Source organism: Leuresthes tenuis, unplaced genomic scaffold, assembly GCF_036924035.1.
Source record: "Leuresthes tenuis unplaced genomic scaffold, fLeuTen1.0.hap1 SCAF_21, whole genome shotgun sequence".
Taxonomy (NCBI): Eukaryota; Metazoa; Chordata; class Actinopteri; order Atheriniformes; family Atherinopsidae; genus Leuresthes; species Leuresthes tenuis.
The window spans coordinates 29,238,059-29,259,844 of record NW_027325375.1 but is presented as its reverse complement, the minus strand read 5'-3'; the positions used below and the strand labels follow the sequence as shown (position 1 = coordinate 29,259,844).

Below are 21,786 nucleotides of genomic sequence, written 5' to 3'. Positions count from 1 at the left end.
AGCTGTGACCTGACAGGACCTGAGAGATGCATCTGGACCTTCAGCTGATCCATCTACTGTTGGCCCAAGCCTCATCAGAAATGGTCTCCATGGAAGGGTGGCTGTCAAGAAGCCATTCTTAAGGAAGGGAAACAGGGAGAAAAGGCTGAGCTATGCCAAATGACACAAGAAGTGGACTGAAAATCAGTGGCAACAGGTCTTATGGGGTTCAAATGGTTGTCTGTATGCGCCGATGTCACGGTTTCGGGCTGCATTTCAGTCAGCGGCGTCGGGGATCTTGGGAAAGTTGATGGAATTGTGAAAACAGAGATAAGTGCTGTCAGAAATTGATCCAACATGCTGTCTGTCTGCAAAGTGTCTGACTGGCAACAGCTTCATTACTCAGCATGACAATAGCTGGGTTTTATTACTGTTTTTCATTTGCATTTAGAAGACGTGAACAAGAAACACTATTTCCTAACTGCGTTTGTCCTTTTATTACAGTTGATTTGAGCTGCTCCGTGATTAGCTCTCAGCAGCCATCCTCCAGCGTCTCAGATCAGCGAACACTTCTCATTCCTCCGCAACCTAATTTCATTTGCTTTGCACATTATTTCAATTATTCAGCTTTCACTGGTTGGTCATTTTATATGACAAAGTTCATATTTATATGCTGCAACACATTTAGTCAGTTCCAACGTAAGAGAAAAGCAAAACAAAATGATTATGGAAAAATAATTGGCTGGTAACTGTTGCATTGAAATAATATCAGACTTCTTTGTTGTGGAATTTCATCTGAAATTAGATTCTGGGTTACCGTGGAAAATACCAATCTGATGAATTTCACACCACTGGTTTGTTTAATATTTAACGTGGGTGTCTGAAGTTAAGCCTGCTCCGACAGTGCAGTATTCCTTATTTGTGAACAATGCAGCAGTTTTAAGAGGAAGACATTATGTCTTTTCTTCAGTTAAAGTGCATTTTTTCTTATTATCTTTTTACCATTCCTTGTATTTCCTTTCTGTGTTTTATGTGACTCTAACGGCACCAAGTGCTGCAACGGTGTTCTCAAGAGGACTCTCAGTTTTTCAGAGTTGGGTTATTTCTGAAGAAGGCTCAACAAAGTGGTGCACATAATTGGAAGTAGCGGGAGGTAAATTCTCTCAGTTGCAGATCAATATTCCAGAGGAGCTGAAATTCGCTGTAAAGCAAGGCTGTCTAACCAGTCAGGAGGCAAAGCATTGTGCGTTTTTCTTTTTACTTAATTCAGTTTTTATCAAATTGATAATCAGATAAATCAATCCAGAAAGAAGAAGGCATTTTTTCTTGCTCCTTGTGAAGAAATCATCTCAAACCTTTTTATTTCCGCTTGTCTTTGCTCATATTGACAAACTCAACACTTTGCATATTTCTTTCTCTTTTCTACTAACAAGAGTCAGACATATCACCTCTCTGTGGATAATGTTAAATCTCCGTCTTATTGATTTTAGCCATGACGTAGACCCACATCGTGGCTTTGTGAGATCTGTTTCTCTGAGGCGAAGTGGCTGTTCAGAGTCTTGTATGGAAAAGTGAGACTCGGCAGGTCAAAGCTCTTCGCTCGTGGGCGGCAGGGAACCAAGTTGATGTTCCACCAGCTCTTAACCTTTACCTCTCATCTTTTATGAGGGTCAAAACTTTTTGCATCTCTGTGATGGAGGCAGACTTTCCCTTTGAACTCGTGTGACTTGCATTTAACACTCTGGAAGAAATGACACGTTCAGCAGAAAATCGAGTGGAAACCCAACCATTTTTGCACTAAAACACGTCGTCATCGGATCTTTTATGCAGACTCTCCTGTGTGGTTGACTGGGGAAAACATCTTCACCTGGAAATGATTACCATAATGATTCTGCTTAGCAAATCTCTGATGACCGTGTGATTTTAAGGCTTAACATTAAGAGGTCAGATATTGCAAACCTGGTCTTAATCCTCAGCGCTTTGAGTCTGTTTAATTCACAGCACCGCTGATCCTCTCTGGTAGCATCTTTGGTTTTTGTCCAGTATGAAGCTTCCTCCCTAACTAGGTCACATCCTGTCCTGGGAAAGACATCGACCACAACACTTTTTGATATGCGCCCCTGTTGGGAACAAGGATAAAAGTGTCAAACATTAACACCCTTTCTCTATCTCACCCTCATTCCTTTCATCTAACTTCTCTAAGACACACACTTACAGTAGCTGTGCTCTTCCACACATGCACAGGAGGCTTTTGTCATACAGTAGACGGGGAGGGAAACTGTGTCCTGCTTGGCTGCTGCGCATATGAAAGATGTGTCTGTTGGCAGCTGGCCCCCCACCAGACCAAGAGACAGGAAGGGGACAGGAACTACGGGAAGCTGATGTCTAATCTCCCCAGACACAACTCTGTCAAACACACACAAACACTATTTACACGCACACAATCAGTGCTTCATTTTCCTGTGCAGACACACTAATGAACACCGACTACACAAGGAAAATCCCTTTTTGAATGTGCAATACGGTTAATTACACTAGTTATTAAAAAAAACTAGCATTTTTAAAGATGGATCTGGAATCTAACTGTCACATGAGATGTTTAGAGGACAATCCCCGCTTCCTCCTCCTGAGATTAACGTACTTTACAGCCACCGATTCTTACCTACGACTGGATTTGCTTTGTTTGAACTCCAGTCAGATGGTGGAATAGTTTCAGGAGCCTGCTTCTCTTATAGTAGTGATTATACCTGGGTGTCTGAGCTGATATTTGTCTGTGACTTTCTAAAACCTATGATCCTTTATCCGATCCCTCTTCACACCCAAAGTTACCAACAGAGTGAAGGCGACAGACAGTAGCCAAGCATTGTATGTTAAGACGCTGATTTTGTGAAAACATCTGAAGCATTTTAGTGTCTTTCTCACTCTGAAGGTGGGCTTCGTACTCCACCTTCTAGCGTGGATGTTGAGAACTACATTAAACAATTTACCACAATTCTTGAATTATTGAGATGCCATTTTTTTGTAACATAAAAGTATCAAATTGTCCCATTTGAAATGTATAGGTAATCACAAAATGACCTGTATCTGCTGCAGTATCACATAGTTATAGCTGCAGGACGGTTACCCTCCTATTGAGAAGTGACTCCTGTGGAAACTGCTGCTGCTGCTGCTGCTAGCAAACCTGCGTGAGGAAAGCAGCTTAAAACAGTGTTCTTACTCACGCAGCAGCCTGGGAATTTCACGAGGTTTGCAAATGTCTGAATCAGTTCAGAAATTCAGACCAAAACCCCTTTTGTAGTGCAAAGTGCAGGTGAGCTTGTGTATGACGGCAGCAGGTAATTTTCCAGAGGATTCCCGCTGACTGCATGCTGATAACGGTGCCTGTTTTGTATTCTTCTCTGCTTCACTCTACATAGATTTTTACTCCTTTTTTACAGTATTGGAAATACATCCAAATACAAGTAGCTTAGGTATCGAGACAAAGGCAGTAATCGATACTGTTGAGTTGGTGATCTCGTCCGTCTTATGTGTGTTCGACACGGACAGCAGCAGTGAGAAAGTAACAAATATGATCCAAGCAGACACGATTGCTCAGCCTGGCAGTTCATTTGTGTTTAGTATTGATCGGGGTCTTTTTTATCTTGAAATAATTAGGTTACACATTGGATAAATATGATACAAATAGACAGTACAGAGTGTACAGATGGCAGTAATGGCACAGAGATGTATTATGCAGCCTGACTTCGTGTCAGCTGACCAGGCGAGAGCAAGCAACCCTGCGAGTGCAGCTGTAATATTGCTTTTTCTGTATTTGTGATCTGTTCATTCCCAAATCCTCTGACATCTCTTTCAATTTAGCATTTCTCTTTGTCATTATCCCGTTCTTCCCCTCTGTTTCCATTTTCTCTAGGTGTTTGAGGGTAATTGGCACTCTGTTTCTTTAATTAAAATGAGGTCTAATTGTAGCCGAAGCAAGCCAAATGTTCATAGGCCTATAATTTCCCTATCACACTCCAGAGCCACAGAGAAAGTGGAAAGTGAGGAGGCAGAGGGCATGTCAGGAAGAAATTAACATACAAGTCAAGAATAGTGAATGTTATTAAAAGACGGCATCAACATCAAATGGATCCGGCTCTCGAATATGAGGTCAGTGGTTAAAATACCTGCAGTGCTTCTCAGAACATTTCTAACGAACACCCTCCATTGTTGTCTTCCTTTTCTTTAAGGAAATTTCATACCTTTTTCCGGTGTTTCTGCCGTCATGGTTTGATGATTGAAACACAAAGTATAACCCTGCTAACTTCACAGCGTCTAACTTTCCCTGCTTCAGAAAATTGGCCTGTGCCCATCTGTAGTAGTTTTTCATAGCTGTAATTCCACGGCCCAGACGTAATCGCCCTGCCAGCCCCCGGTATCAGTTTAGACTTCTCGAGTGTCTACTAATGTTGACAGTTGTCCTGTAATTACTGTACAATCGTTTGTTTTGGGTGTTAAATACAGCCAGATGACGACTTCTCATTGTTCAACATTTTCTGGGGCTCGGGGCAGTTTTCCGGCGGTGGGTGGCCGCCACTGCTGAAAGAATGTAGGGGAAAAGCCGGCTTCCTCTAACAGGACTTAAGACTCTTTCTGCTTCAGTGAAAGGCAAGGCTGTGCAAGCATATAATAGAGGCGCAGCCATCTCATAGAAACAGTCCCGCTCACGCATCCTGCCTCATAAAGCTTAATGATAGAGCAGTGATAAACAGTGATTACTGTACCTGGGGGGTGGGGTGTTTCTCTTGCACACCTTAATCAGCCCATGAACGCGGAGGCAGGTGATCGTCTGAAACCCTATGTGAGAAATAGGTGTTTTTAGATTATGTTAAAGGTAGACTAAATGCGGGGAAAGCACCGGACTGAACTCCGTCACCCATTTAGCCTCCTCGCCCACCTCTCTCCTCTCACACAGACTCTCCTTTCTTCGTCTTGCTGTAAAGCCGGTGGGCTTCTGTGGTTTTGAAGTGGAAATGGCTTTGAGGTATGAATGTTGGTGTTTCTTTAAAAGAAACCCACAGAGAGGGTGAAACGAGAGAAGCGGGTGTTGCAGATGGATAAGTCAGTGATTAGACATGCACGTTTTACCACTCGATGTAATGCAGTGACAGACCTGCCGCATATGCAGCCCTGATGATAAGTGACCCCTTGTCATTGCCTTCATGTGCGGAGTGCAAGAGAAAGCTCACCCAGACCCCGAATCCAGGAAGATTTACGTAATTTGGCTGTGTGGGAGCGACAAAGGAATGGAGAAGGGGATTAATTCTGTTTTTGTCTCGCTTGTGGCGAAAATGTATGAAATTAGCTCAAGCAAAAAATGTGAGCAGCAGTGTTTGTTGAGTGATCGTTGAAGAGGATGTGAGAAAAACACAGATACTGAGACGAATAATTATGGATGGCACTACTTGGTGTCTGCTTTAAACACTTGCTCTTTTCTGTTAATTAGTTTTCATGAAAATATTGTGGAGTCAGAGTTATCTGTGGCACATCAGGAAATGAGCAGTTCAAGTATGTCGACGTGCGTTCACCGACACTGAGGCTGTTCGTTTATCTGAGCAAAATATTTACTTGAATACAGGAGGGAACTTAATTCATTAAAACAGTAAAGGAAAGGAAAAGCATCTGTGCCAGATCTGTATCTTTAGTTAGATTAATTCATGTTTTTACATTGTAATATTATCCAGCAGTCGGTACAACTCGTGCACAGATGAGTGAAGCTGCAGACTCGACCTGGTCATTTAATTGGATCGCTGTCCCTGTCACAGTATATATAAATTGAAGGGGAAACTGAGTTATTGCTCGCTGTGGACTGTGGGGAAAAATGTTCATGCTGCTTCTAACTTTCTCTGCTAGAGGTCATTCTACGTCCAAGTGTAGCTAAATACGCCGCATATGTGTTGGCTTTAAGTTACGTGAATGATGATTTTGTCAAATGATGCTGCGGTTATAAAATTAGCATTTTAATAGAGCAGAGTGAGAGTCTGGAAAGGCTTTAAGTGACTGCAAGTTGACACAGAGTCTGAATGGGATATTTTTAAAGTCAGTTTCTTTAGCGTCTGACAAAAGCAACAGAAAAATACGTGAACGAGTGCAGCTTTCCTGAGAATTCAGCTGTATTCATAGACACAAATGCTTTACTTCTTGCAGCATGTTTCATATAACGTCTCGGCCCATTAGTTGAGCGCATACCTGTGATTCACATCCCAACAAATGTCTTTGATTTTGTATACAAACTAGCATATTTATGCATTTTAAAAGTCTGGTTTTCGTTGGATTGATTCACTTTTTTTTAACAGTACACATGTTGAATATCTCCAGTGAGCTAACGTTTTTACCTGCAAAATGAATCTTCACACGAAGCACAACTTATATCAAATTTATCTGCATTGTTTCTCATCCGTCTGAATTTTTTCACTTTTTGTTTAGCATTTTCTTCTCTTTTCTGTAGTTTTCTGCCTTCATCTAGCTCCAGGTCCTTTCAAAAATACCTTTCAGGCCTTTAGAAACTTCAGCAAATAAATTTCTGCTAAATTTCACAGTTTTCAGCTTTTTTTTAGCATGGTAAGCTAACCCCATTCAGCTCGTCAGCATTCTCACGGCTGTTTCGCTGGAACAGCTTTTTCTAGTTGTGAGAATGCTGATTAAACATTCTCACTATTGTTTTCCTGTTTCTTTTTATTATTCCAATGTCTTAGTTCTCCGTAAATTTTTGGAAGTTTAACTACTTTTGCATACTTTCACCAATTTTGGTCTCAAAACGTTCAGCTCTGTTCAGGAGATTTATGCTAAATCTTTTACCAAATTTTCTGAATGGGATATTTTTAAAGTCATTTTCTGCCGCGTTTAGCGTCTGACAAAAGAAACAGAAAAATACGTGAACGAGTGCAGCTTTATTGAGAATTCAGCTGTATTCATAGACACAAATGCTTTACTTCTTGCAGCATGTTTCATATATAATGCCCCGGCCCATTTGAGTTTAGTTGAGCACATACCTGTGATTCACATCCTTACAAATGGCTTTGATTTTGTATACAAACTAGCATATTTATGCATTTTAAAAGTCTGGTTTTCGTCGGATTGATTCAGTTTTTTTTAACAGTAAGTAAATTTATTTGTATAGCACAAAACAATTCAAAGTGCTTTACATAAAATAAAAGCAGTGCAGCGGGGAGTGGAAGAAGCATTAAAAATACATAAAAGAATATAAAAAGAAAGAAAGAAAATAATTAAAATGATTAAAAACGCTACACATGTTGAATATCTGCAGTGCGCTACCGTTTTCACCTGCAAAATTAATCTCCACAGGAAGCACAATTTAGTTTCTTCTTTATCTTAAGTTATTATTTTTATTTCTTTTTTTATGCCTTCATGTGTATTTCTTGGGATGTCGTTTGGTTGGAGCTGAATGTGATTTCCTCTCAGCTCCCACAGCGTGACAGAGATCACTAAAGTGTAGGCGCTGCAGTTATGTTTGTAAAATCCCGAGTGCTGGTGTGGAGTCACTGACAACTTTCATGTCTTTGTCTGAGCCCGTGTTAAAGTTCCTCCCAAAAACCCTCAAATCCCCAAGTCAACACAGTCACTAGGATTTGAATTATTAAGAAAAAAATGCAGCATTTTGGTAAATGATAGGATTCCACGGTCAGCACAAAAGCACCATTTATCAGTCTGACAGTGGGAGCCATGAAGCCATGGGATGTGGCGTCTAAATTAGATGACTATGTTGTTTTAAAACATTCTTAAACTGTAGGCTTTGACTGATTATTGATTAATTTATCACCTCTATAAAACATCCTCGTGACTGTAACCCTGAGCCCAAAGATATGTCCTCACATAGTTGAGTAAATGAGGATATTTGAGAAGCTGAAAGCAGAGTGTTTGTCATTTCTGCTTGATTTAAGAGGTGGAAACGACACATCTGAAACTGTTAAGAAAAGCAACACTTCTGTGTGTTTTTTTAGTATGAGTTTAAGGCAACACTTAATCTTTATGTGAAGTATTGTTAAAATCCATCATGTTAATAGAAAAAATGGTTGCTTTAATAAGCCAGTAGAAACCCAAACTGGATGATGATAAATCAAAGAACCTGGGATTTTTCTTTAATTTTTCCCAATACGATGGCAGATTTGTGAACATATGTGTGTGGATAGAACATATTGTGGGGTTATGATGCTAACTTAACTGTTTAACCTTATATATGTTGCTTAATTCAACATAGCACCTTAATAACCTCTGTGATAAACCTGCACTGAAACCCCCAGCTGTCCTGGAATCCATTTTCATGGAGGTGCTCTCCTTGATCGCGGCCACATTAAATCTTGTTTATTGGTAAAAGCAAACTGCCCGACCCTTGAAATGGATTTCTTCATAGAACAGGTAGGTTTGTAAAAGCCAGTCTGACAGAAACCTTGCCCCATCAGTATAAATATAAGTCGCAGTGTTCCAAGACAGCAAGGGGGGTAAAAGACGAAAAAAAGGCCTGTTCACTCAAACCAAAATGTGCCTCATATGTGGTTCAGGTTTATTGCAATGCTGAATCATTGCAGAATTGCAGCAATTGTTTGTGATGGGGCAGTCCGGCTCTCAAAAGATTACAAAAAAATCAATTCTATTGTAATCACAGACTGTAACCGGAAGGGCTTAAATCTTGAAACGTGTGTTTGTATCTATGGGAGAGTGGTCGATTCTGCTGCTGTGCTCGTTCCCGGTTCCTACAGCAGGTCGTGTGTGACCACAGGCATGGCCTGTTACTGGGAACAGAGGGGGTCATGGGGGAATAAAAACAAACATTAGAGGAAGACAATTTTCAGGCAGTGGGAATGGTCCATATAGATGTAATTGACTGGTGAAACTCCATCTTCCACCCTAATCCCAGTATAAGCCAAAGCTCATACTTGGCAGAGAGCCTTGGACTTGAAATATGTTCGTTCTGTCGTTGAATTCATTTAAATGTTTCGATGAATGGAAATTAGTTTTATTCGTGTCATTTTTTTTTTACCTTTCCTGCTGCAAATAATACTCTATTTTCATCTTTTTCACAGAGGTTCTCATGAACACTAAGACGGAGACGTCTGATCTCAAATGGACCATCTTCTCACCGGACAAACCAGAGGTATGCAGCCCCAGCATAAACTGTGTTATCTGTATTTCTAACACAAACCAAGTGGTTACTGTGGGTTTTGGGCTTCCAGCTGTTTCTCTGTTCCTTTGGTCATAAACAAATTCCTTTTATGGTAAGCAACTGACAGAATAAAGAAAACACCAGACTGAATCTGCCAGTTAAAGTATATTGAAAGCAGATGCTTTGATATATCCCATCAACCTTGGAGTCGAAGAGACTGGCTGCCCACAATTTTGGATCCTGCCGCCAGAAAAAGACATATTTGTAATTTGATCAGCCGAAGAGCGGTTGCTGGGGAATTTTTGCCAGCAGAGTCGATGACCAGAACTGCTCAACTTGCTGATATCTCAGACAGAAAACAGTGATGTTGGCAGGGAGATTTCTGGGGTTGGACAAAAACGTGCCTGTGCTTTTAATTACGACACAAACCGAGACAGGCTGTCATCCTACGGATACGTCTTTCAAAGCCATTATCATTTGAAGCATCTTATCAAAGCTCCATGTTGTCAGAAACGTGTCTCGTTGTGTTTTTTAACGTTAACTCGACACAAAAGGGCACAAAAAAGTGATTCAGTTGGCGACAGACGGCAGTAAAGAGATGCCACGAGCTGTCTGCATCAAAACTGCGGACATAAAAGAGTTGGGGTTCTTTATTTTTAGTTTTAAAGGATAACGACACCCCTTGTAGCAGATATTTATGGCACCTTCCAACACAAATAGGATTTTCTGTTCACTCTGGGTCAAAACTACTTAAATATCTTTGTAGAGTTTTAGTTTCATTAATAATTCACAGCAAATGAATATGATATTCATGCATCAAACACAGCTCTTTGTGGTGTAAGTAATGTAATTCACCCTCATGCTTTGTGTCACTTTAGGCGTTGAGATTGATATTATAGCCTCTTAGAATGCAAGCTGCCTTGCATTAATGCTAAACAAACACATCTGACAGTGATGGCACAGGCAGAAATGACCTTATCTAAGTCTGTTAAAAATGATAAATCTGTGCAGTTTAATATCTGCTTCATCTTCATCTTCGAAGACTTCTGGCAAACTTGTGCATCTTCATCACAGAAAACATTTAGTTCATGACATATCCTCTGCCTCAGTGTTTATTTCTTAAAGATTAGGAGGGAAATTCTCCCTTCCAGTGATTCAGACCTGTTTCTGAGGGCTTTGCTGCCCTGTAATTCATTCAGACCACTATTCTTCCTAACTCCACACATCATGTGCAAATGGGTTTTTAAAGATTTACATATTTACATAACTGAATTTCTGAGCCCCGAGTTCAGTAACTCTGCAGAATTTTGCCCCCAGTATGATAAATTCTTGTTGGTTTCCTGCTCATGGGAGAACGGTGACGGTGAACACGTTTGCTGTCGATTTTCTGTTGTTTTTGGCTCCTGAGCAAATGTAGATTTCTGCGGAGAGTTTTTACCTTCGTACATATATTTGTGTTTGAGGGGGGAAAGCTGTGTCTGTCTCGGATGCTGTGTGCAGTGATGTTCCTTGTTTGACAAGTGAGACATGGATTCCCACTGGCTGTGCTGCAGCTCAGTGGGAGGAATGACTTAACAACCCAGTTTTAGATTTAGGCAGGATCAAAATCCACAGCAGCACAGATTTGTCCCTTGGGTCTCTCACAGGTGTAGCACAAGAGAGCTAACAAAGAATTGCATCATTATTATGGTTAATAGGACTTTTAATATGTCCAGTTCTATAAAAGCTCCTGTGGCAGTCGTTACAGGTGAATTAAAGCTACTCTGTGCTCACTTTTCTCGATTTTTCTGGGTCAGATATCTTTAACGTGCAGTCTGACAACCCTTTGTTCTCTTTACTCTCAGTGGGAGGAAGTAAGTGGTTTAGATGAGGAGAACAACAGCGTGAGGACCTATCAGATCTGCCAGACTGACAGTTCATCCAGCCACTGGCTGCGCAGCGGCTTCATCCCGAGACGAGCGGCGTCTCAGGTTTACGTGGAGCTGCGTTTCACCATGATGGAGTGTTCCTCCACGAGCACACACCACCGCAGCTGTAAGGAGACGTTCAACCTCTACTATTACCAGGCAGATTCCAACGAGGCCACGGAAACCCACCCACCGTGGATGGAGAACCCTTACACCAAGGTATCCCCCCTCAGCCTCTGCTTTTATCACCATATATTTAAACACCAGAGTCACCAAACAATGATCAAGCACCTAAAGATTTTCAGTTTGACATAAAATACGACAAAGACAAATAAGAAGGTATTTATGCTTGAGAGGCTGCAATGATGAACTAATCAATCAAAATCGTTTTTCTGTCCCACTGACGATTGAACGTGGAAATTACAGGACAAAGCCACCGTGGCAAGCTGTGAGGGCCAAAAAGAAACCAGATATCCAGTTCCATTACGGGGCTCTCCTCCCTAACTTTGGACTGAGAGACGACAAGTAAAATTAGAGTTATTTTAGTCCCACAAATGGGAAGAAAAGCAGCAAAGGATTCACAAATCATCCGAAATATTTTCAGATAAAGCTGTTTTCTTTCACTGTAAAAAAAAATAGATATTTGTAAACCTTTTCAAAGCAAGAGAGCCCTCAAGTTTAGATGTTCACATATAATTTACAAACCTTCTGATTACAGGCTGTAATCTACAGCCTGTAATCTACTGAGTGATCTATGTGCGTTTTACTCCGGATTTCTCCCGCGTCAGTATCCAGTTGGCTTACTTTTATTTATTTTACAGGGTGAAAATCAGTGTGCTGACACTTAAAATTTGCTTTAGTTGTATAATTTATGACATTTGACATTTGGTCCCTTGTATCCGAAGTCTAGGCTGCACACTCATGGGAACAAGGACGGTTTTAAAACTCCTCGTCTGCACATTGACTCTATTTCACAACCTGAATGTTGATTAAATGTGAATCTGCTGGGCTTTAAATAGTGTATGAATGTGCTGCTCTTTGGCTACACAAACCTCTGATGTTGTTATGTCTTCAAACACAACATAAGCCAGAATAAGTCCTGCTCCTCACCTACATTAACACAATTAAAAACTGGAGCTGGTAAGATGTAATTGCTGTTCTACCCAGCAAGCTTCAAGTCTGCAGGTTGAGGTTCAAAGTTTATTATAACATGTGGGACACACCGTGCCGGAAGGTAGGGAATCAATCTTAAGTCTCAGTGGTGTGCTTTGGAAACTGTTCAATAATGTAAAGCATGTCTAAATGTCTAGTTAAGTGCCTATAAAGGCTGACACATGCAAAACTACCACGCCGGTCATTTTCAAGCCTCTGGTCATTACATAATGCCCTTTCTCTTTTCTTCCTGTCCTAGGTGGACACAGTGGCTGCAGATTTTCTACTGAGGAAGGGTGGAGAGCGGAAATTTAATGTGAAAACCCTAAGGCTCGGCCCTCTGGCCAAGAGGGGCTTCTACTTGGCTTTTCATGCTCAGGGGGCCTGCATGGCCCTGCTATCTGTCAGAGTGTTTTTCAAAAAGTGTCCGCCACTGGTTAGTGCTCTGTCCTCCTTCCCTGAGACTGTTCCCCGTTACCTCGTGCAAGAAGCACAGGGTTCATGCGTGGAGCATGCCGCTCAGCAGGGGCCCAGGTCTCGACCGCCGAAGCTTTTCTGTGGTGAAGATGGCCAGTGGGTGGGACAGCCAACAACCTCCTGTGCCTGCCTGCCTGGATTTGAACCAGCTGAGGGGCAGACGCGCTGCACAGGTAAGAGGGGAGCAACTTTAGACCACATAAACAGATGTATGTAGATGGACTACACCCACAAAGGCAGTAGAGCAGGCAGACTAAACAAGAAAACAATGGTAAGATGAGGGTGGGGGTTCACTGAGGGTTGAAGCATTTCAGAGGAAATGAAAGACTTAGGAAGTTAATGAGGCAGGGAAACGGCTGTGACACAGTGGGGACAGAGGGAGAGGTCAGTTGGAGCAGCACTTATCTCTGAGAGGAAGAGCAGGGTCAAAGGTTTACCACTGCGACAGCTCATGGTTCAGCTGAGATAGAAGGAGCACAAGAGGACTGGAGAGGTGAAGGGAGCGACACAGGGAGGTGGTGCCCTGGGTAAAGATACTATCAGCATGAGAACATCAAAGCAAGGCACACAAGAAACGAAGGAAAAAAGCAGGATGATTCTCCCAGGAACTGTGCAGCAGCTCTGTCTAATGAGTCCAATTAACATGCCTCGTGCACGTTCACTCCCCACGTGCACACACACTTAAAGCAACACAGCAGCCCAGATAAATGTTCAGCACCATAAACAAGGAAACACAAGAAGGAATGCCGCGTTTTCTCCAGAAAAAAGTTGTCTCGTCTGTCTGCGTTTGAAGGCATGATTCAGTTTGATCTCCATGGGAGGTATAATGATTTCATTGACAAAAAAAAGAATCATTTCTAACATTATGCTTCTGGTGAAGTGCCATTTTCCAGCATTCTGTCACCGAGGAGAGCTGCGAGGAAAAACACTCGCTGGGCCATAAAGGGAAATTGCCTTCATGGAGAGATTGGACAGTTAATTTGCTTAACACGCTGGTCATTTCACAAAATGAAATTGATATCAAGGTTTAGGACTAAATTCATTTTGCTGTTATACCATTATCTCCTAGAAACAATACGATATTTCCAGACTCCGATGCACTCGTGTGATGTAAAACTTATGAAAGTTGTCAAGATGATTTACTGTTGCAAATGAGCTTGATTAGAATATGCAGACCACGTCTTTTAGAAGTGAGCTGCTAGCAGGCTGTTGGAGGGTAAACGTCCCTATGGGCTGGTGCAGCTTTATCACAATGAAAAAGGTTTTCAAACAATTTGATCAGAAATGTACAGCTGCCAGTTGAAAAGTTCTTTTCGCTTACCAAAGAGTCTTTGAGCTGAGCTCCTGTGATTGATAGTGACTGCAGCTGTTAGCCACAAAGTGTTTCCTAAGTTCTGAAGTAAGATCTCAGAAGCACTCAGGTTAGCTTCTCGGTCTCGTTCCAGTTGTTCCAACTGAAAACTCCATTTCTGAGCAGCTGGATTTCGCTGCCGCACTTGCTCACTTCAATAATCGTTCTCACATGTGGAAAAATTCCTGCGGCAAAATGTCAGTCAGTGGAGTGTTGACCCTGTGAAACGTGTCAGTTCTCACTATAACAATGTGACAATTGGTGTGAAGGTTTATTGTTTTTAATCCTCTGTCTCGGCAGCGGCGCTTCATCTGCAACACTGAGCACAGAACGTAAACTCTGACTGTATGTGGCGTCCCAGCAACAGCTTTCTGCACCTTCTGGTGAAGGACAAGTGTTGGCTTTTTGAGTGGGAAGCTGTGGGGGCGGCGTGGGTTCAGACATGATGATTACCTATTGATACATTTAAAACAGAAAAACAGCATCTCATCACAGGGTAGCCAACTCCTTCTCTGTCAGTCAGCTAATTGATTCGTGAGCCAATCCTTTTCACATCACTTCAGACGCACTTTAGCCTTATTGGCTGTCACAGTGGTGCTTTCGGCTTCACTAAAGAGACGCAGAACAGTATATGAATCAATAAACAAAGCAGGCTTTCACAAGAACTCCCACATGTCTGGTCTCATTATTCAGATATGGTCCAGGTTAATCCAGTGATAGGCAGCTGACTATAATTGACTATTAGTATCAGCCTCATTACTGTGATTGTCTCTAGCTCTCATTACATGATTCTGTCAGTCAATCTGCAACCATCTGCTGCCTAATTAAAAAAAGGGAAAAAAAGAGGTTGTATTTGCAAATTCAGTCTGACCCTGCTCTGTTTAGAGCACGGTGAGTGTCAAGATTTACTGTAAAGTCCAGAGTCTGAAATGATTAGAGTCCCCTGGTCTCCTGCTCTCTGCTTTTCAGCGTGTCCTGTGGGTCAGTTCAAGTCAGGCACAGACGGACAGTGTAAAGGCTGCCCGGGGTTCAGCCACGCCACCATCAGGGGGGCGTCAGAGTGTGCGTGTCGCCCTGGGTACCTACGTGCACCATCAGACTCTCCCGACACCCCGTGCACCAGTAAGTATGCTTGAAGCCGTCGTTAACCACAGGCAGAAATGGAGGTGCTAAGGAACAGTAGCATCTGCTCTCTTTACCTTCTTCTGCTCTTCTTCAATTCGTTTTTAACACCTCGGGTGTTATTTCTCTTTCCCTCTGGTGTCATTCAGCCAGCCCTCCTTTGTCCCACTGCTGAGTATTGAGATGCATGTCTTTTGTGGCAGGTTATTGGGGGTAGGGAGGCCTTTCTCTCTCAAATGAAGTAGATATTGGAGGTCTCAAGTGACACCTCCATGAGGATTCAGGACTTTCAGTTCAGGCACATTTTGTATGTGTGAATGGGGGCACTTTTAAATTGGGTGCGGCCTCTTGGAATGGCCGTAAAGCTGTTGTAAAACAATGTGAAACTCAGCATTAGGTTGTTGACTTGCTCTGTTCTCCACAGTGGTGACATAGATACCAACCGGAAGCAGTTCCCACCAATTTTATTACTAAGTTACAAAGGTTTAATCTTAATTATTTACCACTTATAAAGGCTTATTTGTACCAGTTTTCATCTGTGAGTATTTTAGATGACTGTGACTGTTTTGATGGTATTAGAGAGCTTTGCTAAGACGTGTATCACCAAAGAAAAGTTCCCATTCCCATATGTTGAATTCAGAATTCATATGCACCCACATTGAGTGGGAAGTCGTCCCACTTGGGGTTTCAATAAGAACACCATTAGCAGTGAAGTTACCCGCAGGCTCAGTGACAAAGCTTTGTCTCTACTGCAGGAAGTGATACTGATTCACAGTGTGTGAGTGGTCTTGCTAATTAGTTATGCTTGGCTTGAGGCAATAGCTATTTTCTCACAATTTCCAAATGAGGATCATTATCAAACTGCTTTAGACGAGCGTAATTGCACCAGTTGAATTCTGCAACACATATGTTGTGATGCAAAGCCACTGCGAAAGCACGGTTCTGCTTTGAGGCTGAATGAAACCTCTTCAGCTGTTGTCTGCGTGGGTCACGGAAAGGTAAAGCAGCAACAGTCTGACACATCAGACAAGCACGTACATGTGTTGGAGGAGTTTCATCAGGGTATTGTGACACTTAAAAATGAAATATGATTTGACCTTTTAACGGAATACTCGGACAATATTTGGAGAATGATCTCCAGCGGCAGAAAGAAGAATGATTAGCACTTATATTGCTATGATGTCATAGTTGATTCAGTGTGGCAGATTTAGAAAATTGCAACGCTTGAAGTTGACCACAGTGTTGCTGTTAGAAGCAGGAAAAGGCATTTAGATGACATTTTGGGAGATATTTGCCTTCTTTTGAGTTTGATGAGCCGATCAATACCTCTGTCATGTGTGTAAATATGCAGCTGCAGCTTTGTTTGTTCTGTCACAGGAGCTTGAATGATACTTCACTTCCTGATTTAAAACATTTACAACACAGACGATGCAGAAGTGATTTGACTTTTTGAATTTTTTGTCACTGCAGGAACTCCCTCAGCCCCACGTGGCATCTTACCCCAGATGAACGACACCACACTTAGTCTCGTGTGGAACGAGCCTCTGGACAACGGCGGCAGAACAGACCTGAGCTACTCTATCAAGTGCTCTGTGTGCAGGTCGCCCAAGGGGTCGTGTCTCCCCTGCGGAGACAGCGCCAGCTACCGTCCAGCGCGGGACGGCCTCCTGAGTCGCAAGGTGGAGGTGTGGGGCCTGCTGCCTCACACCACTTACACCTTCACCATCCAGGCGCTCAACGGGGTGTCTCAGCTCAGTGCCAAGGAACCTGCCAGTGAAAGCATCAACATCACCACAAACCATAACGGTGAGAAGTGAGAAGAACTGCATGAGGTCAAAAGGTGTGAAGCGTCAGAATTTCTCGTGGTATTTATATTTCTGCCTCCTTCTGTGCAGTGCCGACGCTGGTGTCTGTGATCCGGAAGAGTGACTCCACGGAGAGCAGCCTGACTCTGCAGTGGTCAGTCCCAGCTCAGCCACATTTCAACATCCTGCAGTATCAGCTACGCTACTGTGAGAAGGTAACCGGCAAAAACTCTCAACTGCCTGTTCGCTAAATATTCAGGTGTCAGGAGTTTGTTTGCAGGCTCAGGAGCAGAGACAAAGCTACAGTGGCAAACAGGGCGTGGCCTAAGTAATGTGTTTGTGTTGCTTATAGATCCTTTTCATAGGCAACATTCTTGTGTTTAGGACTTTTATTTTGAATGTGCTATAGTTAGAGCACACTAAAGGTCAGTTTGACTGCAGATATTAAACTCTGTAGATCACCCTGAGGTTTCTTCTTGTTTTCATTTCAAGCTAACTCCAGTTTTTCTCTTCATAGGAGAGGCGCAGTGACGATCAGTGCCTCTACACAGAGAGCAACAGAAACCAGGTCGTGTTGACGGACCTCCGCAGGGCCACTCAGTACGAGGTGCAGGTCCGGGCGCGCACCCTGGCAGGTTACGGGAGCTTCAGTCCTGCAGCTACCTTTCACACCCTGCCAGATGGTAAGAAATATTGTCTATTTTCTATTTGAAGAGGAGTCTCATGCTTATTACTCTATTCCTTTTATATTTCCACTGGGTTATTTTTCTGGGTTACTTTCTGTATAATCAATCCTTGCTCGGTTTCTTGTTATGAATTCATCATCCGTGTCATTGTATTGAGTCTATTTGATGATATACATTCTCCTCGTGTCCCTTTTATAATTTACTATCAATGTAAAATTCCTGTTATGGCTTTTGCTGACAGCATTTCTCTAACTCTTTCTTCTCTGTGTCTTTTGTCTGTCTTCTCTCTAAGGACATGACTCTGCCTCCCAGTTCTTGGTACCCGGCATCCTTATCGCAGTCGGGATGCTGCTGCTTGTCACTTTCGTCTTTGTTGCTGCCTACTGCATACGGTGAGAACCAGGGAAAAGGAAAAGAGACATAGAACAAGATAGATTTGCAGGGCAACGAAGCTGCCAAAATAACAGGAAATGGGGAAGAAAGAGTGGGAAATCGAAAACTAATAACAACCGTGACCCCAATTTTACGGTTTTGCACCACTTTGTTCTTTTGTTTATACATGTCGTATCTTATCAACGGTGGATTTGCACTATGATACCAACACATTTCTTTCCCCCCTCTGTGAAACAGTTCAGGCACAAAGCAATGCTTATGATTTCTTTTGCTTACACAGCTAAAAACTATCCTGCTCATTAGAACATTTTCCTTAGGCTTCATTGTTTGAGTAAATAGTGCTGGATGCCATCACAGAAGAGAGAAAGGGAGAAAGTGCTTGCATTTGTATGAGAGAGAGATGACGGTAGAGGTAGAGGGCAGGGAAAGACAGGATGCAGGCGTCCCAACCCTGTTTCCACAGGACAGGAGAACAATAGCTATGACCTTGTGACACACACACACACACGCACACACACACACACAAACCAGCAACTGAGGCCCAGATCTGCCACTAACTGAGGGTGGTGCTTTCTTGCTATTTTAGGCTTATGAAGTGGGAGAGGGAGAGGAATGGAGGAAGGCAGGGATCCAGTAGCTACAGGGTTGTTACAGTCTTGTAGGGATGAGTTTGCGCCAGCAGAATTATAATAGAGCTGCTTGAGTCAAAGAGCAGTCCTGCAGGGATTGGCTCAGATGTTCACCATTACCACAAGTCATCTTGTATTGTGTCTTTAAGATTTCCGAGGACTGTTTAAGGCCAGCAAAAGCATTTCAAAACAAGGCAATTTTCTGTGTTAAAAATATACTAAATAAAAGGGATTGAGCTCAACCTTCAAAACACTAGAGGACCAGTTAAACTGACCTCTTTGTACAGGAAAGTCTTACCGAAGGCGATCAATAAATAGCCTATTCAATTTTTACATTATTAAATTTTACAAAAAAATCTAAATGATCCTAAAAAGTTGTGTTTTTTTTCTTTTTTGTAATGTTTTAGTTATCAAGGTTTTGTGTGACTGTTATACAATCTGAATAGTCACATTGTTAGATGGTGGATTTGCATCTCATTTGCCTGACAAAGGATTTGGAATACTTGCCAAAGAGTCCAATTAAACATTGATTCTTCACACAACTGCACCTCAACCCTAATCTTGTTGTATTTATAACGATCTCTTTCTGCCTGCAGCCGACACAGCCGAATTAAAGATCCGGAGCTGAGCGACAAAAACAACCAGTACCTTGTTGGCCAAGGTAATCCACTAAGGACATGCCACCAAACCTCAGTTGATTTACATCTTGTTCGTGCCAGGAAAATCATTTCTAATGTGACCGGGCTCTAACACATCCCTGCTTTCTTTTCCCACGGCTCTGTTTGTCTGTATGTCACAGGGGTCAAGGTTTATATCGACCCTTTCACCTACGAGGACCCTAATGAGGCTGTACGAGAATTTGCCAAGGAAATCGATGTTTCCTTTGTCAAGATAGAGGAGGTTATCGGTGCCGGTAAGCCCCACCCATGTTTTTCCACCAATAATAAATCTGTAACTGGTTGTTCTCTTTCTCTTTAAATGATTCACTTATCTTTTTGGCTGACTGCTCTAGTCAGACATAACATTATTAAAATGTAGCTAATTTAGTCACTTAAATTGATTCGTTTAAAAACACTGTCTGGACTCCACTTTATCAGACTAAATTCAATATAGCTGCAGAAATAAACCAATTAACTGATAAATATGTCCCCAACATGAGTGGCCTTCATTTAAGCTAAAGGGCGCAGCATGCTGCAAGCGAGCTTTTCATTCGCTAAATACGACGGTCGTTCTCATAATGTGGCAGAAAACAGCCTTAATGTCTGTTTATGCGTCTGTGTGTGCTGCAGGCGAGTTTGGAGAGGTGTGTCGAGGACGGCTGAAGATCCCAGGAAAAAAAGAAAACTACGTAGCAATCAAGACTCTGAAAGGAGGCTACACGGACAAGCAGAGAAGAGATTTTCTGTCCGAGGCGTCCATCATGGGACAGTTCCAGCATCCCAACATCATCCACCTAGAAGGAATCATTACTGCCAGCTGTCCAGTCATGATCCTCACTGAGTTCATGGAGAATGGAGCGCTGGACTCTTTTCTACGGGTCAGCGTGACACAGAGAACATGTCACATGACTCGCTGTCATGTCACTCATTCTCCAGCTTAACTTTTTCTCTCTTCTGTTCAGCTCAACGACTGCCAGTTCACTCCCATCCAGCTGGTGGGTATGTTGCGTGGCATCGCCTCTGGCATGAAGTACCTGGCCGAGATGAGCTACGTCCACAGAGACCTGGCTGCCCGTAACATTCTGATCAACAGCAACTTGGTGTGCAAGGTGTCCGACTTCGGCTTGTCGCGCTTCCTGCAGGAGAACTCCTCTGACCCGACCTACACCAGCTCCCTGGTTAGACAGCAGCACAATAAATTGGACTGTGCAAAGTATTTCTCTTGAAGTGTTAAACTTTTACAGAGCTGACAGTTAAATTTGCCCTGCAGGGAGGTAAAATCCCCATTCGCTGGACAGCACCAGAGGCAATAGCCTTCAGAAAGTTTACCTCAGCCTCAGACGTGTGGAGCTATGGCATTGTTATGTGGGAAGTCATGTCTTTTGGAGAGAGACCCTATTGGGACATGAGCAACCAGGATGTAAGTTGAAGCAAAAAACCCACATTTCGACAGTCCAAACAATGACTTTTCACAGCACAGAGCAAAGGGTTTCCACCATTAAACTGTTGCATTTATTATTTTCTAAAATAGTTTGATCTGTTCATATTATCAGTTAAATGGGTTTTTCTTCCTGTTTGTTCCTTCGCTGAATTCCTCGCCCTTCAAACAGCTCGAAATTGATCCAGATATCATTTAGTTTATTTGGTTTTGTTTGAACAGTAATCATTTATCCCCCTGTCAGGTAATCAATGCCATAGAACAAGATTACCGGCTGCCCCCACCGCCCGATTGCCCCACCCACCTGCACCAGCTGATGTTGGACTGCTGGCAGAAGGACCGCTCGGCACGACCTCGATTTGCAGACCTCGTTAGTGCTTTGGACAAACTGATCCGCAACCCCGCATCTCTGAAAATAGTGGCTCAAGACGGAGCAGGGTAAGAGAGCAGATCAGTAAGGAAATGCATGCCTTTACATTGAAATGACTGCAACTGAACGGGTCAGCTTCATGTCTGAATTAACACGTTTTTGTCACTTTCCATCTAAATCAAAGCTGTATTTTGTGATTTGAGCAACTCAAATGCTTAATGCCTTATTTTCTAGATTCAATAAATTAAATTTGGTAGTTTTTATGTAGTCTGAGTAGAAAACAAAACAAAACAAACTGTTCAAACTTCTACATATCTAAATTTTAGCTCTTTTATATGTAAGAGCCACCTTGATCACTACTGTTGATCACGACGTCCTCCTGCATTGTTAAAGAGTCCTGGGTTGGAATTAAGTATTTTGCTCACATCTTTTTAAAAGACGTTTATCGGCCTCTTTAAATAACTTTACCATCTCAACATCTCAGCTGACTTGTGGCGTACCGCAGGGCTCAGTCCTCGGCCCTCTTCTGTTCTCTGTTTAGATGCTTCCTCTTTGCCAGATTGCAGCAGCTTTGCTAGTCTCAGCTTGTTTTTCTGTAATTAAAATCTTAATGGCCAAAGTTTTCTAAAATTCAACCATTATGTTCAGTTCAGTAATGTTC

The 21,786-nt window shown here is 42.4% G+C and overlaps 1 protein-coding gene across 1 annotated transcript in view; it reads left to right on the top strand.

The window, feature by feature from the left end:
* ephb4a (eph receptor B4a) overlaps window positions 1-21,786 on the top strand; it is a 34,277-nt gene that overhangs the window by 9,639 nt on the left and 2,852 nt on the right. The window contains exons 2-15 of the mRNA XM_072375776.1: window positions 9,057-9,127; window positions 10,981-11,262; window positions 12,455-12,845; window positions 14,993-15,145; window positions 16,616-16,951; window positions 17,041-17,165; window positions 17,468-17,633; window positions 17,929-18,028; window positions 19,255-19,319; window positions 19,458-19,571; window positions 19,948-20,195; window positions 20,280-20,495; window positions 20,588-20,737; window positions 21,000-21,193. Of these exons, the coding sequence (XP_072231877.1) occupies window positions 9,057-9,127; window positions 10,981-11,262; window positions 12,455-12,845; window positions 14,993-15,145; window positions 16,616-16,951; window positions 17,041-17,165; window positions 17,468-17,633; window positions 17,929-18,028; window positions 19,255-19,319; window positions 19,458-19,571; window positions 19,948-20,195; window positions 20,280-20,495; window positions 20,588-20,737; window positions 21,000-21,193 (2,611 nt within the window). The remainder of the gene's footprint in view (window positions 1-9,056; window positions 9,128-10,980; window positions 11,263-12,454; window positions 12,846-14,992; window positions 15,146-16,615; window positions 16,952-17,040; window positions 17,166-17,467; window positions 17,634-17,928; window positions 18,029-19,254; window positions 19,320-19,457; window positions 19,572-19,947; window positions 20,196-20,279; window positions 20,496-20,587; window positions 20,738-20,999; window positions 21,194-21,786) is intronic.